We start from the raw sequence: 22,123 nt of genomic DNA on the forward strand, positions 1-22,123 counted from the left end.
CTGAAACATAAGTGGTATTTTTCTGACATCGGGGCTCACAGTAGCGTTCAGCCAATTATGACAACTTAGCAACTGGAATACCCCTTTGGCAACTGTATTTGCCTGGTAATGTGTCTTCTTCTGGCAGACATTAGCTGTTGTAAATATTCGTAGTGATTCCCAACCTCTGCAAGTGGCTGCCCATATCATTTTGCAAAACATTCCATTGATTATGTTAGTTCCGTTGATCCGTCCCAGAAAATAAAAAATCAATTGATTGATCATTAAAATGAACTGGAGTTGTGTGTTGTGTTAAATGGTAATGATAAATGGTGCATATATATAGAGCCTTTATCCAAGGCGCTTTACACACATTCACACCAATGCCAGAGGAAACCATGCAAGGCACCAACCGCACATCGGGAGCAATTAGGGGTTCAGAGTCTTGCTCAAGGACACTTCAACACTTCTAACTCTGTGGGAGCCTGCGTTCGAACTGGGAACCTTGTGGTTCCCATCCGGTCACTCTACCCCTGAGCCACTGCCCCCCATTGTTGTTGTTTTAGGTTTGAAAATATTTGACATTTTTATGTATATATACATGTATTATTTTTTTATATAAGAAACAGAAAAATGGGATGACCCATGACACACAAATCTTCTGGGGGTCCCTGGCACAAAACATTTTCATATGGAGTTCCACAGGCCAAATACAATTTGGGGACCTTGATACTTGAAAAGGTTTAAGGTTACATATGTAACCACGTGTGTAATATCAGTGGTTATAATTGTATTATTGATCTTAAGAGCTCTCTCTATCTTATAGTAACTCACAGGCTGCTCTCTGCTGGCATTGATCTGTAAGCAGATGCCTGCCTGTGCTCTTGCTATAACTCAATACTCACACACGCTCTGCTGCTATACCTGCTAATGGACTCATTACCTCGCCCTTATTCTGGCTGACATTGGGCCAAACACTGGGCCGTATAGTGTTTGTTCAGTAACTGTTAAATGGCTCTATATTCTGATAGTAGAGTGTTTGTTCAGTAACAGTGTTAAATAGCTATATATTCTGATTGCGACCGCATATATGTTGATCTGATCCCCCATTCCAAAGCGCCAGCGCTCGCCCAGCAGTCTGCTGTCACCCAGGCGTATATGTTTATCTGACCCCTCATTCCAAAGCGCCAGCGCTCTGCTGTCACCCAGGCAGATGCGTGCATGCAACCTTACTGATAGTCCTCAATGCTACAGTATATAGAGTGTTTGTTCAGTAACAGGAGACTCCATGTCAGTATATAGAGTGTTTGTTCAGTAACAGGAGACTCCATGTCAGTATATAGAGTGTTTGTTCAGTAACAGGAGACTCCATGTCAGTATATAGAGTGTTTGTTCAGTAACAGGAGACTCCATGTCAGTATATAGAGTGTTTGTTCAGTAACAGGAGACTCCATGTCAGTATATAGAGTGTTTGTTCAGTAACAGGAGTCTCCATGTCAGTATATAGTGTTTGTTCAGTAACAGGAGACTCCATGTCAGTATATAGAGTGTTTGTTCAGTAACAGGAGTCTCCATGTCAGTATATAGAGTGTTTGTTCAGTAACAGGAGTCTCCATGTCAGTATATAGAGTGTTTGTTCAGTAACAGGAGTCTCCATGTCAGTATAGAGAGTGTTTGTTCAGTAACAGGAGTCTCCATGTCAGTATATAGAGTGTTTGTTCAGTAACAGGAGTCTCCATGTCAGTATATAGAGTGTTTGTTCAGTAACAGGAGTCTCCATATCAGTATATAGAGTGTTTGTTCAGTAACAGGAGACTCCATATCAGTATATAGAGTGTTTGTTCAGTAACAGGAGTCTCCATGTCAGTATATAGAGTGTTTGTTCAGTAACAGGAGTCTCCGTGTCAAATGTGTTTTCAGGTCGCGATACCATTGTGTCCAATCAAGAGAGAGATTTCAGTCAGGGTACAGATTATAAACTAGAGAAATTGGAAGTGATGACACAAAGAAATGAGCAGACACAATTATAGCAGCTATGAGCTTGGGGTCCCCAGACCCAACTTTGAGAGCCAATGTGCTATGTGCTTTGTTACTTTCCACAGAACATAAAAAGAAACGGAGAAGGTAAAGATAGTGGAGGCTCGTGGGTGGATTGAGGCTGTGTGTGTATGTGTGCGTGCATTCCTGTGTGCCCTTTCACAGTATGAAATATTCAGCCATAATGCTTTTGCCTCCATTTATTATTAAGCATCTGGTCTGCCTGAGTTGTGTGACTCACCCTGACCCCTCCGTCTGGGAGCTGATCATACACATACAGTAACAGGCCTCATGCAGAGCCAGGGGCCCCCAAAGTTTTCATTTCAAGGCCCAAAAGATACATTTCGGTTTCTCCTCTGGACCCAAACGCACAATACGTAAAATAAAAGCGGGGATATTTACTTAAGACCTATAGGCCTACATATTGGTCCGTGACCCACGGCATCAGCCTGCTGCAGTGTTGATCAGTTGATCTACTGTACAACAGCATTTGAAATGCAATCATTTAATCCTCTCTCTCTCTCTCTCTCTACCAGGTGGTTGACCTACCTGCTGTTGCTGATCCTGGATCTGGCCATCTGCCTGCTGGCCTGTCTGGGACTGGCCAAGCAGTCTCGCTGGCTGCTCACCACGTACGTACAAACACTGTCCCAGACCCACACACATCCTCCACAGCCAAGAGTCTGCTTATCTTCTGATTATCACATGAGATGACCAGAGAGAAATGTGCGAGGTCAGACAGACAGACAGACAGACAGACAGACAGACAGACAGACGGCAACCTCATGTGTCCAAAACTGTCACTTTTCAGGATTCAAATACCAAAATGGCAAAAGTTATTCGTCTGAACTGCTCAATTTATGGAAAAAAACTAGGGCCGGGACTAATTACGATTAATTTAGATTAATTAACTACAGAAAAATTAATCGCGATTAACTACAGATAAATTAATCGCACCTTTTTTTTCACCGCGGAACGTTTCTCACTGGGCGCTTTTCTATAGTACTGAAAACTGGAAATAATAAAAAGTCACCCCATTTTGTGTTGCCTAGAACTGGAGGTCTGACAAAAACAGTAACAATATGAAGTAAGTACAGCTTTGTGATGTCACTGAGATGTACTTGTTAGTTGTTACTGTTTTTTTTTTCAGACCTCCAGTTCTAGGCAACACAGAATGGGGTGACTTTTTATTATTATTTCCACAACAGGTATATTAATGACAGTAAAATGTTGAAAATGAGTGGTATCCTGTAGTCACTATTCGTTGATTCACTGGGATACCAAAAAACATTTAAAAAAAAGGTTTCTCGCTGTTCTCGGGTTGAATATTGATATGCGATTAAAATGCGATTAATCTAGATTAATTAATCGCAAAGCCTCTGATTAATTAGATTAATTTTTTTAATCGAGTCCCAGCTCTAAAAAAAACACAAAAAGTCAGAATATGGCGATAAGACGTTTCTGCCCGACAGCAACGATATAAAGCACATAGTTGCGTGCGTGCTTTCCGATTGTTTCCGATTGGTTGTGATTGTTGCTAACAGTCCCTATGAGGCACAGCATGCACTTACAGTATGTACAGTAACTCACTGCTAAACAGATGTAGTGAAAACAGGGGAGATAATTTGAACTAGTCTTCAGCTTCACACAGCTTAGTGCTGTCTGTCACCGTGTCCGTCTGCCTGTCTCTGTCTGCCCGCCTGCAGGGAATCGTGTGAGCCCACCAAACACGGTGAGCTGTGCATTCACTATACTTAAGTCAGTCTTACAATGTGCATTACTGTACATTCAATCATTCACACACACCATCGGTGGTAGAGGAAACCATGCACAGCAGGCACCAACCTGCAAACCGGGAGCAGTTGGGGAATTCAGTTTCTTGCTAAAGGTTAGCCTGACATTCAACCTGAAGCTGGAGCCAGGCTATAGCTAATGGAAACTTCAACAATAACCCAGGGGGAGCCTGGGATCAAACCGGGAACCTTCCGATTCCTAAGCGACCGCTGTATCGCCTCCAGAGCCACCACCTCCCTGTTTTCACTGTATTTAAATCATCAGCATTTATGATACTATAGAGCGGACTTGGAACGATGCAAGTTGGAAATGAATGCCCCACCCAGTTATTATGTATGTGTCCCTTTTATGCCCATATACTGTATGGAGATTTCTGTATCTGTCTCTGTGTCCCTTTATTCCTATGGAGTTCTGTGTCAGGCATGCCAAAATATGGAATGTCATGATGTCAGAACAGGCCAGCTCCATATATGGAGCCTGGGCAGGGGCCCTGTCCAGAGCCCGGGCAGGGGCCTTTTGTTGCGGTTCTGGACAACCGTGGGTCCGACCGGGCACTGCACTCCCTGTGGGGGTGTGGAACACGTGTGTCGAATTTGAGAGAGACTTGGTGCATTTATAGATACAATTTAGGCATTTAGCAGACACTCTGAATCCAGAGCAATTTGCAGTAAGCAAGGCAATTACAAAATAATAACCTACAGTAAACTGTATACCGGTAATATAAAAAAATAAATAATCTGTCCATTTAATAATCTTGAAACTATACACACTATATAGGATGCCAGTAGGCCCATGAATGTGAATCTGTCTACATAACATGCCATTCAAATTGCATTTTAACCTTTGAATAAGCCTGCAAGGTTAGGTCAAGTGTTTTTACGGACTATGGCGGAGTCTGAAGAGGTGGGCCTTCAGATTGCGACGGAGAAGATTGGGAGTGAGTCTTTTAACTGCAATGGGGAGTTTGTTCCATTTCATTGTATTTAAGCAGTCATACTCTGTATTTACCCTGTCAGCCATGACTCCTGGCACAGCGGGCTGACCTCTCACTAGCCTCCCAGGAGGGGATGTGCTTGAAACGGCAGGGACACAGTCACAGACAGATACTCACACAGCACCACTTCCTAAGGACCCTGTAACTTAACACTTGACCTGCTTTAAATCAAGTGTGAAACTGACATGAATTAGAAACGCAGCAGTCGTCCCCAGCGCTTCACTTTGAATACAGAGTATTTATTGACTTTAGTACATCCACCACAAATGTCTAGTTCATTGGGGTGGTGGACGTAAAAGCTAATAGCCGGGGATCGAACCCCGACCTCCCAGTTTCGGGGCGGATTCTCGAACCACAAGGCCACATTGCCACAGAGGAAACAAAACACTCAAATGCTCATTGGGAGCAGTTAGGACAATTTACAATTTAGGCATTTAGAAGACGCTTCAGTGTCTTGCTCAAGGACTGCCTCCCCAATTGTTTTTTTGTCATTTTCTTGTGAGCTTGTAGTGTACTTACTGTATATACTGTTTGTATATGTATATTGTAGTGCTCATGTGGCCTAGTTCAGTTGCTTCTTTTGGACCTGGATGCTTATTTATCTCGCAATCTGACTCCAACATACAGTGTGTGAAGTGGTCTTGAACCTTCCCACCCGACACACAAACAGAATGTTGTGCAAACAGCAGAATTGTTTTCGTTTGTATAAGCAATATGGATGTATATAAGCCACTTAGCAGTGTTGACCCTCGACTGTGGTACTTCAGCCACATTACGTAAGCACTGGTTTACACTTTGTCGTACCACGACTCTGTCCCGTAGTGTACATATTTGCTGTGGGATTACATCATGAGCATGTTTTCATGAGAGCCGTGAAGCCCACCCAGGCTCACCCACCCAAGCCTCGCTCTGTCTCTCTACATCCATCAGCCTCAGGTTCGAGCAAGGCCAACCTCCCTCCACCCACACACACACACACACACACACACACACACTCACACTCGCACACAGTTCTTCTGGCCTTTAGGTTTTCATATCCACGTTGTACACAGCCAAAGCTCGCAGCGCGTGTGTTTGTTTATGAATATACTGAAAGCGTGAACGGTATACACAAATAGCTTGCAGTAAGCACAGTAAAGTCCATAGTGTTAATTCAACTCGGGAGCGTAGGAATGGAACCAAATTTGGTTCCATTTGTATGCTCTTCTGAGTTGAATTAACACATAGCATTTTGCTCTGCAGATCGTGGCATTTCATTTGCAGAGCTGAATTAATTTATTTGTATAGCGCTTTGCCAAACAAGGTTACAGAACAAGATAAAAGAGCAGCATAATAACCATACGAGTTAGAACGGCACATGAAGGCAATGGGTAACATAATTACAATGAAAGTAACAGAAGAAAGAAATACTAAAACCAAGTAATAGCACAGAAACTGATAAAAGGCTAAACCACTAAGAAAAGGCCTTAACATAAAAAGTAGATTTTCAGAAGTGATTTAAGAGAAGAACTGATTTTGCTATATCCCCACATCTCCGGGCAGGGCATTCCAAAGCCTGGGTGTATCTAAGGCAGCGCCCAGGTTCATAGGGGGTCAGCGTGTTGGCCAGTTATCAGTAAGATGTTATGGGTTCACACACTGGTTGGTTGGTCTTCTGTGCATCCAAGCGTCATGGAGCTACTGTATGACAGCTGACCTGCCTGCAGACTTAACTGCTTTGTGCTCGCTCAATAAATCCCCCAGATAAGAGTCCAAGAGTTCAAAACGTTTTAATCACTGTTCGAGTGGACCATATTTAGAAGTTCAGCACCAAACTAGTCAGCCTTGTTGGGTTGACTTTGATATCCAATCTGTCCAAAAGTGTGATTAAATGAATAATATCCTTAATACCAAAAATCCAAATCTGATCCACTCGGATAGGGATTAAAAGTATAAACGCTTGGGCCCAAGGGACCACTGAAGCTTAGAGGGAAAGTACAAAACAACAAAACAGGACTGCCTTCTACATAACATTTTCTTTAATTGAAAGTTGGTCCTTTAAACTAAGTCTCATGTTATTTTTTCAGGCTTTTCTTGTGTTTATTGATGGGCCACAGTGAGTGAGTAGAGAGACAAGAAACATGGAGAAAGAGTCTGGAAGTGACATGCAGCAATAGTCCGACAGGCCAGGGAATCAAACCCTGGTCTCGCTGTCATGCATCAGAGCCCGGTAGAGCAGCCGGATGGGAACCGCGAGGTTCCCAGTTCGATCCTGGGCTCCCCCAGAGTTAGTGTCGAAGTGTCCTTGAGCAAACTCTGAACTCCTAATTGCCCCCGATGTTGATGATCCCAGGTTCGTGCCTTGCATGGTTTCCTCCGCCTTCGGTGTATGAATGTGTGTGTGACTGTGTCAATGTAATGCACAATTAAAAGCGCCTTGGATAAAAGTGCTATAATAATTGTACCATTTACCTTCACCATGTGGTACACGGCATTTCAGTGTGGTCGCCCCGTCCCCCATTGTGTGGCTAATACGTAATGTTTGTGCAGTGGTGTAAAGTTACTATAAGTACATTTACTCAAGTAGTGCACCTAAGTACACTTTGGAGGTATTTGTACACTACTTGAGTATTTTCAATTTCCATTGTGAGTGTGTTGGTGACTGGTGTATGTGCTAACTGCTGGTGTGTGTGGGTTGGTGTATGTGCTAACTGCTGGTGTGTGTGGGTTAGTGTATGTGCTAACTGCTGGTGTGTGTGGGTTAGTGTATGTGCTAACTGCTGGTGTGTGTGGGTTGGTGTATGTGCTAACTGCTGGTGTGTGTGGGTTAGTGTATGTGCTAACTGCTGGTGTGTGTGTGTGTGTGTGTGTACCAATCCGACATGGGCTTAAAATAATAGTTTCTCTCTGTGTGTGGTGGACTCTCGCCCACAGGACAATCCGCAGGATATTAGCAGGACAATAACGAGTTAACCCACGTTGACACATTTATGATCTCCTCACCGACGTTTTAATAGCTTGCAAATGTTATGATGTATTTATTTTATTATATTACTTCTTTTCTGAAAGGACTGTGCCAGCTCTTCAAGATGCAAATAAATCTGTGTCTTTTCATAAAGCACTAAAGCACACTGAAGTAGCCCCCCCAACCCCCCAGACATTGCCTAATAAGCTCTATTTTGGTAAAGAAACCCCTCTTCCCAGAAACTGATACACCACATAAACAAACACACAACCACATAAACACACATGATGTGCCGTGGACCACCAGTGTGTATTTATAAACAATAAACAAACATAATACTGTAATATAAGATGTGCATGTACGTACGCTGTTATCGACCACAACGTTATGAGCATCAGGTGTTTCAGCCTTTTCATTGTCTGTCTGTCTGTCTGTCTGTCTGTCTGTCTGTCTGTCTGTCTGTCTGTCTGTCTGTCTGATCGATCTTTAGTGCACACGCTGCCAGTAAGCCTATAGGATGGGAAGTACCTCCATATTTTTGGAACGTAGAGCACTTTGAACAAAACTAGAGTGACAGCCAAGTCTATGGACTTTTAATGTTTGTTTGGAGCACTTTGAACAAACAGTGTAGCGATCGGCTATCGCACGCACGCACACCCACTCACACCACCGCAATTATTCATGTCCATGTCAAGTACACACACAGACGAGCGTCAGCGCAGCGACACGCCCCCGACGCTCGCACGTTCCCTTACGCTCTATAGAGCCAAGATGGCGCGGCCCTGTGTGAGAGAGTAGCCTGGAGAGGAGAGACTAGAGAGGAGCAATCGGTACGCGAGTTTCACAGTCCGCGCGGTGCGTTTCCAAAGTTAACTGAAGCTACAAGTGGATCCACGGGGAGAAGAGGAATCGACTGAGAAGTCAAACCTTGGGACGTCTCTCTCTGTCCGTGTCTTGGCGTGGAGCAAACAGCAACGGAGCTGCCGTTCTCTCACTGACTGGTACCCCCCCCCCCCTCTCACGCGCACACACGCGCGCACACACACACACACACACACACACACACACTGTGACTGAGTTAATCACCCCGGTACAGGCCGTGGGATTTCTTTTGTTTATTTATTTTGGTTTGAATAACATTTTATGCACATTGCACAACAGTGGAAGTAATGTGAATATTGTGGACGCTATACTGTGGTACTTGGGAGATTGGACTGGATTTTGGGTGTGGCTGGAAACAACAATACAAACAAAACAAACTGAGTTGTACTGTGTCTGTGTGAATTACTGAATTCTGTTACATTGAGTGAAGGTTCATTTTCGGGTAACCTATCCCTGGTTATGGTTTACAAGTTCATGTGTATGTATATATATATTTATTCTTGTTTAACCATTGTAAGGCTGGCTTCAAATAATAAGCAGTTGTCCCCAAAGTGGTCCAACTGTGTTAGGCATTTGCCTAACTGGCACCCCAAAAAGCATAACATCAAGCCAAGCCGTTACAACAGTACCCACCAGGTGCACCTCACTTCACACAAGTGTGATTTTTTTATCTTTAATTTATTTTATAAAGGAAGTCACTGGCGGTTGATTCGGGCTTAAACGTTGTCCATATATGGTATCATATGTCATAGATACGTCTTAGATGACTGACATCACAGACTGGACAACCCGGCCTGGTGCAGATGCACTGTCCACTCACTCATCCCATGGATCTCTCTAATAGAACTGACCAATGCTGGATGTTTGGGTCTGATGCCAATCCCAATCTTGGAGAGTCCTAGAGCACCATTTTACCAATGTTTTGTCTTAATATTTTGTTAAAAAATGTGAACTCTTCAAATCAAGTAAAAAAAAATCTGAGAACATTTTACTTAAGCAAACACAGCAAACACAATTTTTTAATGGACGAGTCGGATCACAGTTTGAGGTTGTGTTCTCCGGCTGCCATGTCGCCTCCCGGCCTTGCAGGGCAGGACCTGTCCGAGGCGGCCAAGCCCCGGGTCTGGCCAGCGTCCACCACGTCACCGAGCAGAGAGCGCTCACAGCGGCTGCCGGACCATCACGAACAGCCGCCACTCGGGGAGACTGAGTCTCCAGGTCAACAACAACAACACAAGCACTCGGATCTTTCTCGATCGCCCACCGTGACGGCGGAGGAGAGCCCTCCTAAACAGAGAGCCCACTTCCTGCACGGGCCGTATCCCGCCACTCACTTCGGACCCAAGGCCTGCATCCTCCCCAACCCGACGTCGGTCATGCACGTCCAAGACCCGGCCAGCCACAGGCTCACGTGGAGCGAGCCACCGGCCAATGTGCTGGTCATCCGGAAGGTCCGAGACGACAGCCTGGCAGAGCCCTTCAAAGAGCTCTGCAGGTTTCTGGTGGACGAGAAGCAACTGACGGTGTACGTGGAGAGGGGCGTGGCGGACGACGCCACGCTGGCCAAGGACCCGTCGTTCGCCTCCGTCCGTGGCCGGCTGTGCGTCTTCCGCGAGGGCCACGACGACATCTCGGACCGCGTCGACCTCATCGTCTGCCTGGGAGGCGACGGCACGCTGCTCTACGCCTCCTCCCTCTTCCAGGCCAGCGTGCCCCCCGTCATGGCGTTCAACCTCGGGTCACTGGGCTTCCTGACGCCGTTCAAGTTCGAGTCGTACCGGACGGACGTGGCCAAGGTGTTCGAGGGCGACGCGGCCGTCACGCTGAGAAGCCGGCTCAAGGTCAAGGTGGTGAAAGACGTGCGTCTGAAGCGGACGGGGGGGCGGCAGCAGGAGCGCAGCCTGGAGAGCCATTCGCGGGAGGAGCACGGCGACGGTGATGGGAACGTGAACAGGGAGTCCGGCGTGGGGGCCGCCCTGCAGCTCCAGGTGTTGAACGAGGTGGTGGTGGACCGCGGCCCGTGGCCCAACCTGTCCAACGTGGACCTCTACCTGGACGGACACCTCATCACGTCGGTGCTGGGCGACGGCGTCATCGTGTCCACGCCCACGGGAAGCACGGCCTACGCGGCGGCGGCCGGCGCCTCCATGATCCACCCCAACGTGCCGGCCATCCTGGTCACCCCCGTCTGCCCGCACTCGCTCTCCTTCCGGCCCATAGTGGTGCCCGCCGGCGTGGAGCTCGTGATCGCCCTGTCGCCCGACGCCCGGAGCACGGCCTGGGTGTCGTTCGACGGCCGGAACAGGCGGGAGATCCGGCATGGGGACTTGGTGAAGATCACCACGTCACGTTACCCGCTGCCGTCCGTCTGCTGTCACGACGTGGTGCACGACTGGTTCCAGAGCCTGGCCCAGTGTCTGCACTGGAACGCCCGCAAGAGACAGGCCCCGCTGGCCGACTTAATCTCGGATTCCTCAGGCACAGAGAACTGAAGAACTGGATATAACTGAACACGTGTGTGCTCACATTTCATGGATGTTTTTTCCTGACATTCCTCCAAGATACCGTAATAGAGATGTTTTGTCAGTTTTGCGATTATCGTGGGCATTATAGGCAAGGTTCACTGAACTTTACAACATCCCTGTATTAAGAAACCTTAGTACATGTGTTTCACTCCCGACGGAGTCGGCTAACTCAGCTTGGCTGCTAATGATGTGTTTCCACCCCTTTCCTGACTTCCTTCCCAGCTTTGCAAAGTATAAAACTCCACCACAGCCATACTTTAGGTAGTTTAACCAGCACCGGGTCAGTAACACCATATTCGCAATTGCCTTTGTGAAGCCCTGCACTACCGCCATGCAAAGCCCTGCACAACCACCATGCGAAGCACTGCCAGTCAGTCAAGCTAAGTTCGTTCAGCTTGTCTGAATGGCCTTCAGGATCCCCGGCCAATCAGTCGAGCTGATGGTATGATTGGCCTCTCAGGGAAGCCTAGAATCGGTGCCTCCTCCTCGGACCCGAGCTCGGGCCGCACAGCATACGTGGTCTTTCAGTTCTCAGAACCGTAGGTTCTCTCCGAGTTATGCCCTGGACAGACTGACACGCAGAGGTTTGGTGACTTTTAGATAGATGACGTGAGATTTCGGCATTGCTACATTCCTACTTAATAACTAATCCGGTCCCATGTGGTAAGTCACACTGTTGTGCTAGAGGTCATGGCAACAGGACAGAATCCGTGGCAGAAATGGGACAGTCTATCCGACAGCACTATCACCCTGCTGTACTCTTAACACACAGTCCTAAAAGACGAGACACATGGGATGCTATAGGGTGACCTTTAGATTATGTTGTTGCTGTCGGGCAGAAACCTCTTATCTCCTATTCTCTCGTTTTGTGTTTTTTGTAGATTAGTGCCTATACTTTATCATCATACTACAGCTTCGCGGAAAAGCATCATATGTAGCAGATCCACAAGCTTGAAATGTGATGCACATTAAAATAAAAAATGTTGACGTCATGTACTTCTGTGACCTACTGGCAGCATGCAAACTGAGTACATTTTGTAAATCGAACTCTGAAAGTGAAAGAATGGACCTGGACACAGACTTGACAAGGCATGACACCTAATCTTCCTCAACACTGGGTACCCTGTAAAATCCTCTGTATTCATTTTAACTAAAAATGGAACCAAATTGACCGTCGCAGAGTTACAAATGGTTAAATGAATTGCCACTGTGGATTTTTCTGTTCAGTGATGAATTAACCTTCACTGCAGGTGCCCTCTCACATACAAACACAAAACACAAAACAGACACAAGACAGGTAGAGGCAAATTGAAAGTCACACAAGGCAGATCGAGAATGAAAACACTTTGTCACTAGCATACGCTGCCAGGGGCCAAGGGAGACAATAATTGTCATTGACACACTCACAGGAACATCCAGCGCTAGTCATTTAGAGCACATTACTGTGACAGAATACAGAGCGCCCTCCCAGCCCACCCCTGCATCTGGCCCTAACGTTGACTTTAATCAGGCTATGGACTGGAAGGCATTGTGCTCTTTGTCAAGCCTTAACTCTGCTCAACATCAGCGGAGCTAACGAGCAACCAGGTCAGACAGACAGAGAAGACGGAGCCGGGGTCACCGTGAGGACAGTGTGAGAGTCAACCACTTGAACCTTAGCATCCCTATTTGGGGGAACGGGGGGGGACATTTGCAGAAAATAGCCAATATTCAAACTTGTAGATCTGCTATTTTCCACAAAGAGATTTGGTGTATTGGGGGGGAAAGTGCACACCAAGTACAGAGTCAACTCGTGTCCGTTTTTATTAAATAGAGGATTTGAGTGCAAATAAATGTGATCTGTAACATCTGGGTATTTAAGTATCGGTCGTCAAGGCGCACCTAAGATGGCTGGGGCATGCACCAATTGCAGTGTTATTAAGTTTCAAAGAAGCCTTCATTCAAGCATATTATTTTCAGGCTTTGTGAAAAAGCTAAAATATTGCGCAATGCAGCTTCAAAGGACCGTTCTTTTTAGCAGAGCGCCCTGGGTGCTTTTAAGCAGACATAAGCTCGACTTTTGGACAGGAGCACTGCTCATCAATGCCACATTGGCCACAACCTGGTCATTTACACCTTGACTTTAAATCTTGACTCATGTTTACCATTGTTTCAGCTAGGCTGGAAACGCATCTGACACTACGCTCGAGCACAGCAACGGTTGGTGGGTTCAAACGATGCAGGCATCAATAAACGGGATCACCGGATTCCCTCTGTGGCCAATGCATCGTACACGCCTGCTAATTGCTAGGAGGATAAGACCACCAGCACACAATGCATGTCTGGCCCTAATCAACGGGATGGGATTGGATTTCCAGGGGATTGTTTAACCAAACCCAATGTTGATCTGCATTCATCTGCTTAATGGCTATTGATCTGCTTGCATCCATGTAGGCTAAGCATGTAAAACAATACACACACACACACGCGCGTATGCACACACATGCAGATGTAGTACAGTATCACTGCATGCATACAGCACACATACTGTAAATCCGTACAAACACACAAAGGCAAGTTAATGTTCTCTTGTTCACTCACGCATGCCTGCCTGTGTGCAGACTGTGCACGAACCAGCGTGTATGCGCGTACCTTTCCGTCATAAGCGCGGTTGCTGGTTGGATTCTAATCCGTCATGAGCAGTTCATTTGTTAAGTTGTCTAGAGGTGTCGTTAGGCCAGAGTAGTTTGGAGATACAGGGTCGTGTGCTAGTCCATTCAGGGCTTTGTTGACGTGAATCCTATCATCCTTATTCAGCAGTGCAATCCGGGGGAAATGGCTGCTCTACAAATAACATAGAAATGGTTTTTGATATACTGTAGAGTGAAAAACTTACGTGGCCTAGTATACCGCCCTGGGGGACTCCTCCTGTCCACTAAGTCAGTGGTTCTCAAAGTGGAGTCCAATGATGTTCAGGGTGTTCCCAATGGACCCTTACAGGTGTGTAACTCTTGAGAGTTATGGGAGTCCTTGAAAAAAATACACATTAAAAGTAGGGCCGGGACTAATTGCGATTAATTTAGATTAATTAACTACGGAAAAATTAATCGCGATTAACTACAGATAAATTAATCGCACCTTTTTTTTCACCGCGGAACGTTTCTCACTGGGCGCTTTTCTATAGTACTGAAAACTGGAAATAATAAAAAGTCACCCCATTTTGTGTTGCCTAGAACTGGAGTTCTGACAAAAAACAGTAACAATATGAAGTAAGTACAGCTTTGTGATGTCACTGAGATGTACTTGTTACTGTTACTAAAAAAAATTCAGACCTCCAGTTCTAGGCAATGGGGTGACTTTTTATTATTATTTCCACAACAGGTATATTAATGACAGTAAAATGTTGAAAATGAGTGGTATCCTGTAGTCACTATTCATTGATTCACTGGGATACCAATTACCAAAAAACATTTACTGTTCTCGGGTTGAATATTGATATGCGATTAAAATGCGATTAATCTAGATTAATTAATCGCAAAGCCTCTGATTAATTAGATTAATTTTTTTAATCGAGTCCCAGCTCTAATTAAAAGACCATTGACTTGTCTGCTGCTCTGTTTGTTCAAAGTGATCTCAACAAACCAGACCAGCCCCTCCAGACGTTGGAGGGGCTAGTGCCTGTGATAACCACTGCACTAACTATATAGGGTTCAAGCTGAGTGGTTGAAAACAAACGGTAACATCTATGTGTGCATCTCTCCCTGCAGAATGATGGTGTTTGGGGTGCTGACGCTGGTCCTCAGCTGGGCCTCGCTGGGAGCCGACCTGGCCACCGCTGTGGTGAGTCACTGCATGCCACCGTCCCCTCACCCTGCACCTCTCTCTTTCCCTGTCCCCTCTCCCTGCCCCTCTCTCCGTCCCTGTCCCTCTCTCCGTCCCTGTCCCCCCACCACCCCTCCACCCCTCCATCCTGACCACCCATACTGTACCAACTGACTGACTGACTGACCTGCTGCCATGCAGCTCTGCAGGTCGATCTCCATCACACCCCAATGACCATGATTCATTGCTTTTTGAGGGGGGTCTCTAGCGCTCACACAGAAAGTCTCGCTTATACAGCTGTGTGTGCATGCATGTGGTTCTCAAAGTGGGATCCTTGGATGAGTTCCAGATATGAGTCCAGTTGGTTCCATTGTATGCTGTCAGAGTTATCTGGGTGTGTGAGTGTGTGTGTGCGTGCGCCATTAATACGTTCCCTACAATTATAGAGGGTGTGTGCGTGCGTGAAGACAGAATAGTGGAACTCAATGCAAAGAACACAAAATATCATGCACCCTCAGTGAGAATGTACAAACATGCAAAATTGGACGCTGGTACTTATACCCATATAGTACTGAGTGATATGCTTATTGTATCATGAAGACATAGCCAGGAGTTTGTGAATGTAACCCTAACTGTACCTTTAATATATGTGTCCTTGTGGGCTCTCCTATAGGCTATGTGGACATGAATAAACATGCATATACATGCGATTCGCATAACATTCCAGGTGCACTGCAGGACCGGTTCAGTTTCCGTCAGAAAGATCGACGCTCTAGTGGCACTGAGATGAGATGGGTTTACTTAAGTGCTCGATGACACATAGTGCTCGAAGTACCATGACACATATCTTCAGCAGCAACATGTTCACACTAAACTGTGAGTCGAGTATAAAACATCTTAGAGGTGCAGTAAGGGAGTTTTCTTTTCTTAAATGAAGTGTTAAATAGCTCTATAAGATAATAATAATAATAATGAATTGCATTTCTATAGCACTTTTCCAAGTGCTCAAAGCGCTTTACAATGGTTCATTCATTCATACATTGGGAGGTGAAGTGGCGAACAGTCGACGCCAGCGTCCTCACTTCCCACATTCACACACCAATGGTGGCAAGCTTAGACCAACCGACTCATTGGAGCCAATGTAGTGTCTTGCCCAAGGACACTTCGACATGTGGACAGGAGGAGCCGGGATTCGAACCGCCGACCCAGGGATCATTGGACGACCTGCTCTACCTCCTGAGCCACAGCCGCCAAAGATAGATGGCAATCATTGCTATAGAGTGTTTCTCCCCGTCTCTCCAGCTCTTCAGTAAACAGAAATGTATTTTCAAGTCTGGATACCAATTTGATCCCATCAGGAGAGAGAACTCATACAGGTTACTGGATAAACACGTCGTACAGTATGTGAAACTGGAAGTGTTCAAAATTGAAAATGGAACACTATAAATAATTGAGATGATAAATGTCTGGAGAGAAGGCCGGGGAGACCCCTGAATGATCTCCTCATCATCATACCCGGAAGTTATGCGGGAACGTCTACTGAGTGGCAAAAAACGACTTTCTGACCTTGACAATCCATACATCCAAACAGAAAAGTCCAATCTAATTGCATTAAACCTTAAACTCACTTTGTCACTCTCTTTGCCACTCGATTTGCTCACTGTATGCATGCGCAATTGCGCATATCCTTTATACTGTAGATCTTTAACTTTTTAACAGAGAAAATAAAACATTTTGCGACCTTGTAGAGTGTTAATCTAAAAAGCTTTTAAACGTAGCAGCCGTCTTCAGATTGCATCGGCTCCATCGCAGCCCACAGCTCCAGATTTCTGATCAGCATGGGGTCTGTGTTCGTCTGCTAAATATAGACGCACACTTTGATCAAAACCCCCCACATCCACACCTTGTTGTCATGGTTACACAACGCAATTATTGACCGTTGAGGATTATGGCTCCAGGAATCCTATTGAAGCTTTGAAATCCCGTCACGGTAGCATTACTGAAGGAGTTTAGGCTTTAGCATTTGACCATGTGGAGTGATAGCCTTATACTGTAGAAATGTATATATTTTTGAGGGGCGCTAGCCCCTCCTATGCCCAGCTTTGAATGTTTGTGTAAACACAAACATTGAAGACAAATGTGAGGACGCAAATTGTGATTGGCCGGAATGAGATAATGTATGATGATGTACGTATGACGTTGTATGATTTCAAAATATATGAAAGAAAAATGGACCAAAAGATAGTTTCTCTCATATCACAATGATATATTTTGGGCTATTTTGTTTTGTATGTCTGGAAATATACCAGTGTCGTATGAGTATTTTAGACCCCCCCCCCCCCCCCCCCCCTAGCTATAATGAAGTTCTTATCCCTATAGACGAACCCGGCTGCAGCACAATTTTAACCTGATTCAAAATGTATACTGTAGTTGCTGACTGTACAAATACAGCAAGTCAACCTTGTCTTGCTGTCTGTTGGAAGCCTGACATGCTGTGTCCAAAACCGTAACTTTTTAGGATTTGAATTACAAAATTTCACAAATAGCAGATCTACAAGCTCAAAATATGTCACGATGTGATGCCTTGTGAGCTTGCCGGTCGGCTATATTTGATGCTTTTGTGTGACACTGACACTGAACCCCTAATTGCTCCCGATGTGCAGGTTGGTGCCTTGCATGGTTTCACCCGGCATCGTTGTGTGACTGTGCGTGTGAATGTAATGCACAATCTCTGTAAAGCGCCTTGGATAAAGGCGCTATATAAATGCACCATTTACCATTTATGACGAAGTAGGCGATTAAATTACGAGAAAACATGTGCCAGACGGAAACGACATATCACACACATGCACGCATGCGCATTGCTTTTAGCTTCGTCATCATGGCCCCATCAGAGAAAAATATCAAAACGTGAAGCCCACACGGTGTGTCTAAAAATATACCCGGCAAGGCAAGGTGGAAGCGTTGTATTTAGAATGGATGAGTTGTGTGCTGTTGCACGCCTCGGGGCCTGTACTGTATTCTCACGGCTTTGTTGTTGCATTAATTGGGCTCGATCTGGCTTCAACCCTGCAGGCTGTAGAAGTTGCTAAACTGTAGAACGCAGTCGATAAGCATAAGCCTGCAGGTAAAGAACAGAACAGCAGAGCTGGACACGGCAAGAAGCAATGTTCTGTGACAAACGTTTGCTTTCCTTTGGTCTCCTGTTGTATCATCTCATGGCGGGTGGAAAAGCCTCATACTGTATGTTCCAAAACTGTTACTGTTTACTTTTCTTCATAACAACTACAATGACTTGAGCGGTTGCGTTTGCAAGTCATTTGCAGAAATAATAGTGCCATTACTACCTTCGAAAGGCCTACACCCTACAGTATATACAGTAGCTAGCTGAGTTATTTTTATCACATTAAATAACCCATTTCCAGGTGCATACAGTACATTATCGTCCACCTACTGTATACTTCCCAAATCACTATAGGAGTGGTTAGAGAGCCCGCCTGGGATGCCTGGTTTGATTCTTCAGCGTGTGTGTCAAAGTGTCAAAGTGTCCCTGAGCAAGACCTACAAGCTCACAATGTGTTGACGTAGATAGGCCGAAACTGTATACTTTTCAGGATTCAAGTAGCAGATCTCCAAGCTCAAGACACGTGGCTTCGCGCAGCGTTTCAAGCTACATTTCGAGCTTGTGGAGCTGCACAACGTGTCAATGTAGATCGGCTAGTAGTTTTTTCTCAGTAAAAACGGCAAAGAAGTTTAGGTATAAGGGGTAAGGCACTGACGAAAATAGGGCCCTTAACCCCAAACGGATCCCCAAGTGCCGTAATGGCTGCTCACTGCTCCTAATTATAGTAATTTATAGGACGGGTAAAATGAACAATTAGAAAAGCCCAAAAGTAAGGGACACAGGGGTTAAATGTCCTCAAAACATTGATCCATTGACTGATGTGGAATTTGAACATGAAATGGAACATGTCACAGCTTGCAGCTGTATTCAATTATACATAGTTGTGTGCCTTTAAAAAAAATCTGCTTCGTTCATTGTTGCCTGCTCACACATTGCGTTGAGGTTTATTTTGGGGCTGGCTGGGGCCAAACCTCCAGCGGTCGCTGGTGTTCCGGCCTGTCGGCGCTCGCTGCCACAGTCTCACATGGCTCGATAATGGCTCTGCATGCATGCATATGAAACAGCTGGCCACACAGCATGCAGAGAACACAGTGTGTGTGTGTGTGGTACTGTATACAAAGCCCAAATGAATACATATTCCCCCCCAAGTTGCAAGTGGATTTTCATGCACGAGGGACACTTTATCAATGACAGCAAAGCCTAGGGAAACCTGCCCACTCACTCATGGACACCGATCGACTACTTTTTCGAAAGAGTTTCTGGACCTTTTTGTTCTCTTCGGTGAGAACTATCTTTTGTGCTTTTCTGAAGCAGAGATGAACTGTCCTCCTTCCCTTCAGCCTGCTCATCAATTCATTGTTATTCCTTTCTCTATAGAGCGATGCTTTTCAAATCACTCATCATGGCCACATCCATTTGCTACTCGGCTCTAGACAAAATGTTTTACATCAATAAATAAATGAACATTGATTTTCAAGGTCTCTCCTCCTAATACCAAAGTGTATTACATGAATGTTTAAATTATTTCGCCTGCAGCTGAACTCACATCTCAAAATATTATGTTCCAGGGACCCTCCTGAAGCAAAGATGTTCACTATTTTTCAAAAATAGCAATATCGTGAATAGCTACTGTTTTTGAATAGGCAAAGTATAAAATAATGGTTAAAGTGGTTACATAAAATGACACAGATGCTTTCTTGGTTTCAATGGGTTGAATAAATGAATGGATGTGAAACTGTCAAAATCTTCTAAACTAGTGAAAGCAGCAGATCTAACTCACCACAGGACCCGTTGTGAGCTTGCAGATCAGCTATGATTTCTGTTCGCATAGTACAACAAAGCAAAGCATACTGTAAGTGATCTACAACATAAGCTAACAACGGGTCACAATATATGACGTGACAGATCGGTTGTTTTTGCCAAGCGACACTGTACTGTACTACAAAGTACAGTATAAATTACGGTACTGTACAGTAGTATACAGTATAAATTATGGCTTCAGCCTCCTGTGGAAGCTATACCGTGCATAATGAGCCAAGCAAACAGCATAAAAGGCTAGCCTAGTTCCATGGCAAGTTGTGAGCTCTGGGCGGGTCATCAGGTCCTTTCTGGAAGTTTGTAAATAACCCAACAGGCCAGGGGGAAGAAGAGAGAAGAATGGCTGTAGAGTGGAGCAGACTCTTCTCTCTGCTCCCTGTCTGTAAATAACCCAACAGGCCAGGGGGAAGAAGAGAGAAGAATGGCTGTAGAGTGGAGCAGACTCTTCTCTCTGCTCCCTGTCTGTAATTAAGGGTTCCTGTGAAAGAAAGGACACATTCATTATGCATTCATTCATTATGTGCCCATGAGGCGCTAAGCTAACACACACACACACACACACACACACGATTGGACGCTACAGTACACACTGAGGCAGCCATGGACACACACTAACGTGCAACAAGCAAACGTGCACACACACAAGGACACTCACAGACACACACGTGCAGACACAGACACACATGCACACACGCACATTTAACTCCCTCAAAGTCAAGGTGAGAGTTGCTTGCATCTTAACAACGGTGGCGCTGCTCAAACAGAAGTGGGTCACATCTGTCTGGCTCCTTCAGTCACTTATAATGTCTTTTTTTAAAGTCTAAAGTGAAGGACAAAAGCATTGGAGCTTCTTCCTAGCTGTCCAACGTTGTCCTCTTCTATGTTGTTCACACACTGCATGAGAAACCGCAAGGTCTAGTGTTACTTGGGAAGTGTCGCACTGCACTGAACTCCGGACAGCGGCCTGGCGACGTGACAGCTAGAGGAACGTCCTGCTCGGATGAAAAACCCACACTGAACAACACAATGGATGTTATCTAGGCCAGTGGTTTTCAACACCCCCCCCCTCCCCCCTTTTATCCAAAGCGCTTTACATACGGTAGATTGTGCATTACATTCACCCATTCATACACCGATGGCGGGCACCAATCTGCTCATTGGGAGCAATTAGGGGTTCAGTGTCCTGCTCAAGGACACTTCGACACTAACTCTGGGATTGAAATGGGAACGTTGCGCTTCCCATCCGGCCACTCTACCCCTGAGATGCTGCCGCCCCACTGCAGTCACTCTCAATCTAACGCCGTAATATGAAGACTCACCTCTTCAGACTCCACCTCAGCCCGTATCAGCAATTGCCCTGGCCTTGACGACCTTGCAAGCTTAATATGCAAAGGCATGTTTCAACAGATTATTGATCTTTTTTTATTTATACTGTTTAGACTAATGATAAGTTCTTGGTTTACCTATGATCATATACTATTTCTATGCATTTGATAGATATTACCTCGTGTTTACCTTTCTTACTGTAAATTGCTCTGGATTAAGCATCTGCTAAATGCCTAAAATGTTAATTTGTTCACCCTCAGAGTTATAGACCTGGAACCCTCTCAAGAACCCCAAGGGGTCCCAAGACCACACTGATATACAAGTTAAAGCTTAAAAGCCAGCACAAAGTAATGCGTGCCTAATACAGTGCAGTGTGCCTTTAAATGCACTGGACAGGCCTGACATCAGTGCGAATTGGCAGCAGTTGGCACAAAATGCAGTTTCTTTGGCAACGGTTTCAGGGTGGGTTGTGCACTCCATTTTGTCTTTTACTCAATTACTAAATAAAATACTTGCTCAATTATGCCAAAAAATGTAAACTTAATAACTGTAGCAGTCTTCGAACTGCTGGTGGTGTTTGTTTGATTCAATCTCAAACATAAAAAGACACGATTGAACTGCCCTGTTGTCAGGGTAAATTGTTCCCATCAATGGGTCAGTTGTTCATTATTTTAAATTAAATTAAAAGAGTCACGGTTCTTAGAATGTAAAACTAATAGCACATGTTCAGACACATATAATATAAATGACACTATAAAAATGTTTTCACAAAATCCAAAAACATCTTAATTTAAATTACTGTATCACAAGAATGGTACGTGTTTTTTTTCCATAGATGACGTACGCAGGCACACCCATCCCCCATTCAGGAAGAATAATAATTAACATCTGCCCACCAA

At 45.2% G+C, this 22,123-nt stretch overlaps 2 protein-coding genes across 3 annotated transcripts in view; both read left to right on the forward strand.

Moving 5' to 3' along the window:
• The window catches only part of LOC310874294 (protein tweety homolog 2-like), a 106,048-nt gene that overhangs the window by 70,869 nt on the left and 13,056 nt on the right, over positions 1–22,123 (forward strand). For both annotated transcript variants that reach the window (XM_083787042.1, XM_083787041.1), the window contains exons 6-7: positions 2,553–2,648; positions 14,902–14,974. In XM_083787042.1, the coding sequence (XP_083643168.1) occupies positions 2,553–2,648; positions 14,902–14,974 (169 nt within the window). The remainder of the gene's footprint in view (positions 1–2,552; positions 2,649–14,901; positions 14,975–22,123) is intronic.
• On the forward strand, positions 9,905–11,122 carry LOC310874295 (NAD kinase-like; the record flags this gene model as incomplete). Its single annotated transcript, XM_083787043.1, has 1 exon — positions 9,905–11,122. The coding sequence occupies exon 1, from the start codon at positions 10,007–10,009 to the stop codon at positions 11,120–11,122; it is 1,116 nt and encodes a 371-aa protein (XP_083643169.1). The 5' UTR covers positions 9,905–10,006.

Source organism: Protomyctophum parallelum, assembly GCF_964188405.1.
Source record: "Protomyctophum parallelum genome assembly, chromosome: 17".
In the NCBI taxonomy this organism is placed as follows: Eukaryota; Metazoa; Chordata; class Actinopteri; order Myctophiformes; family Myctophidae; genus Protomyctophum; species Protomyctophum parallelum.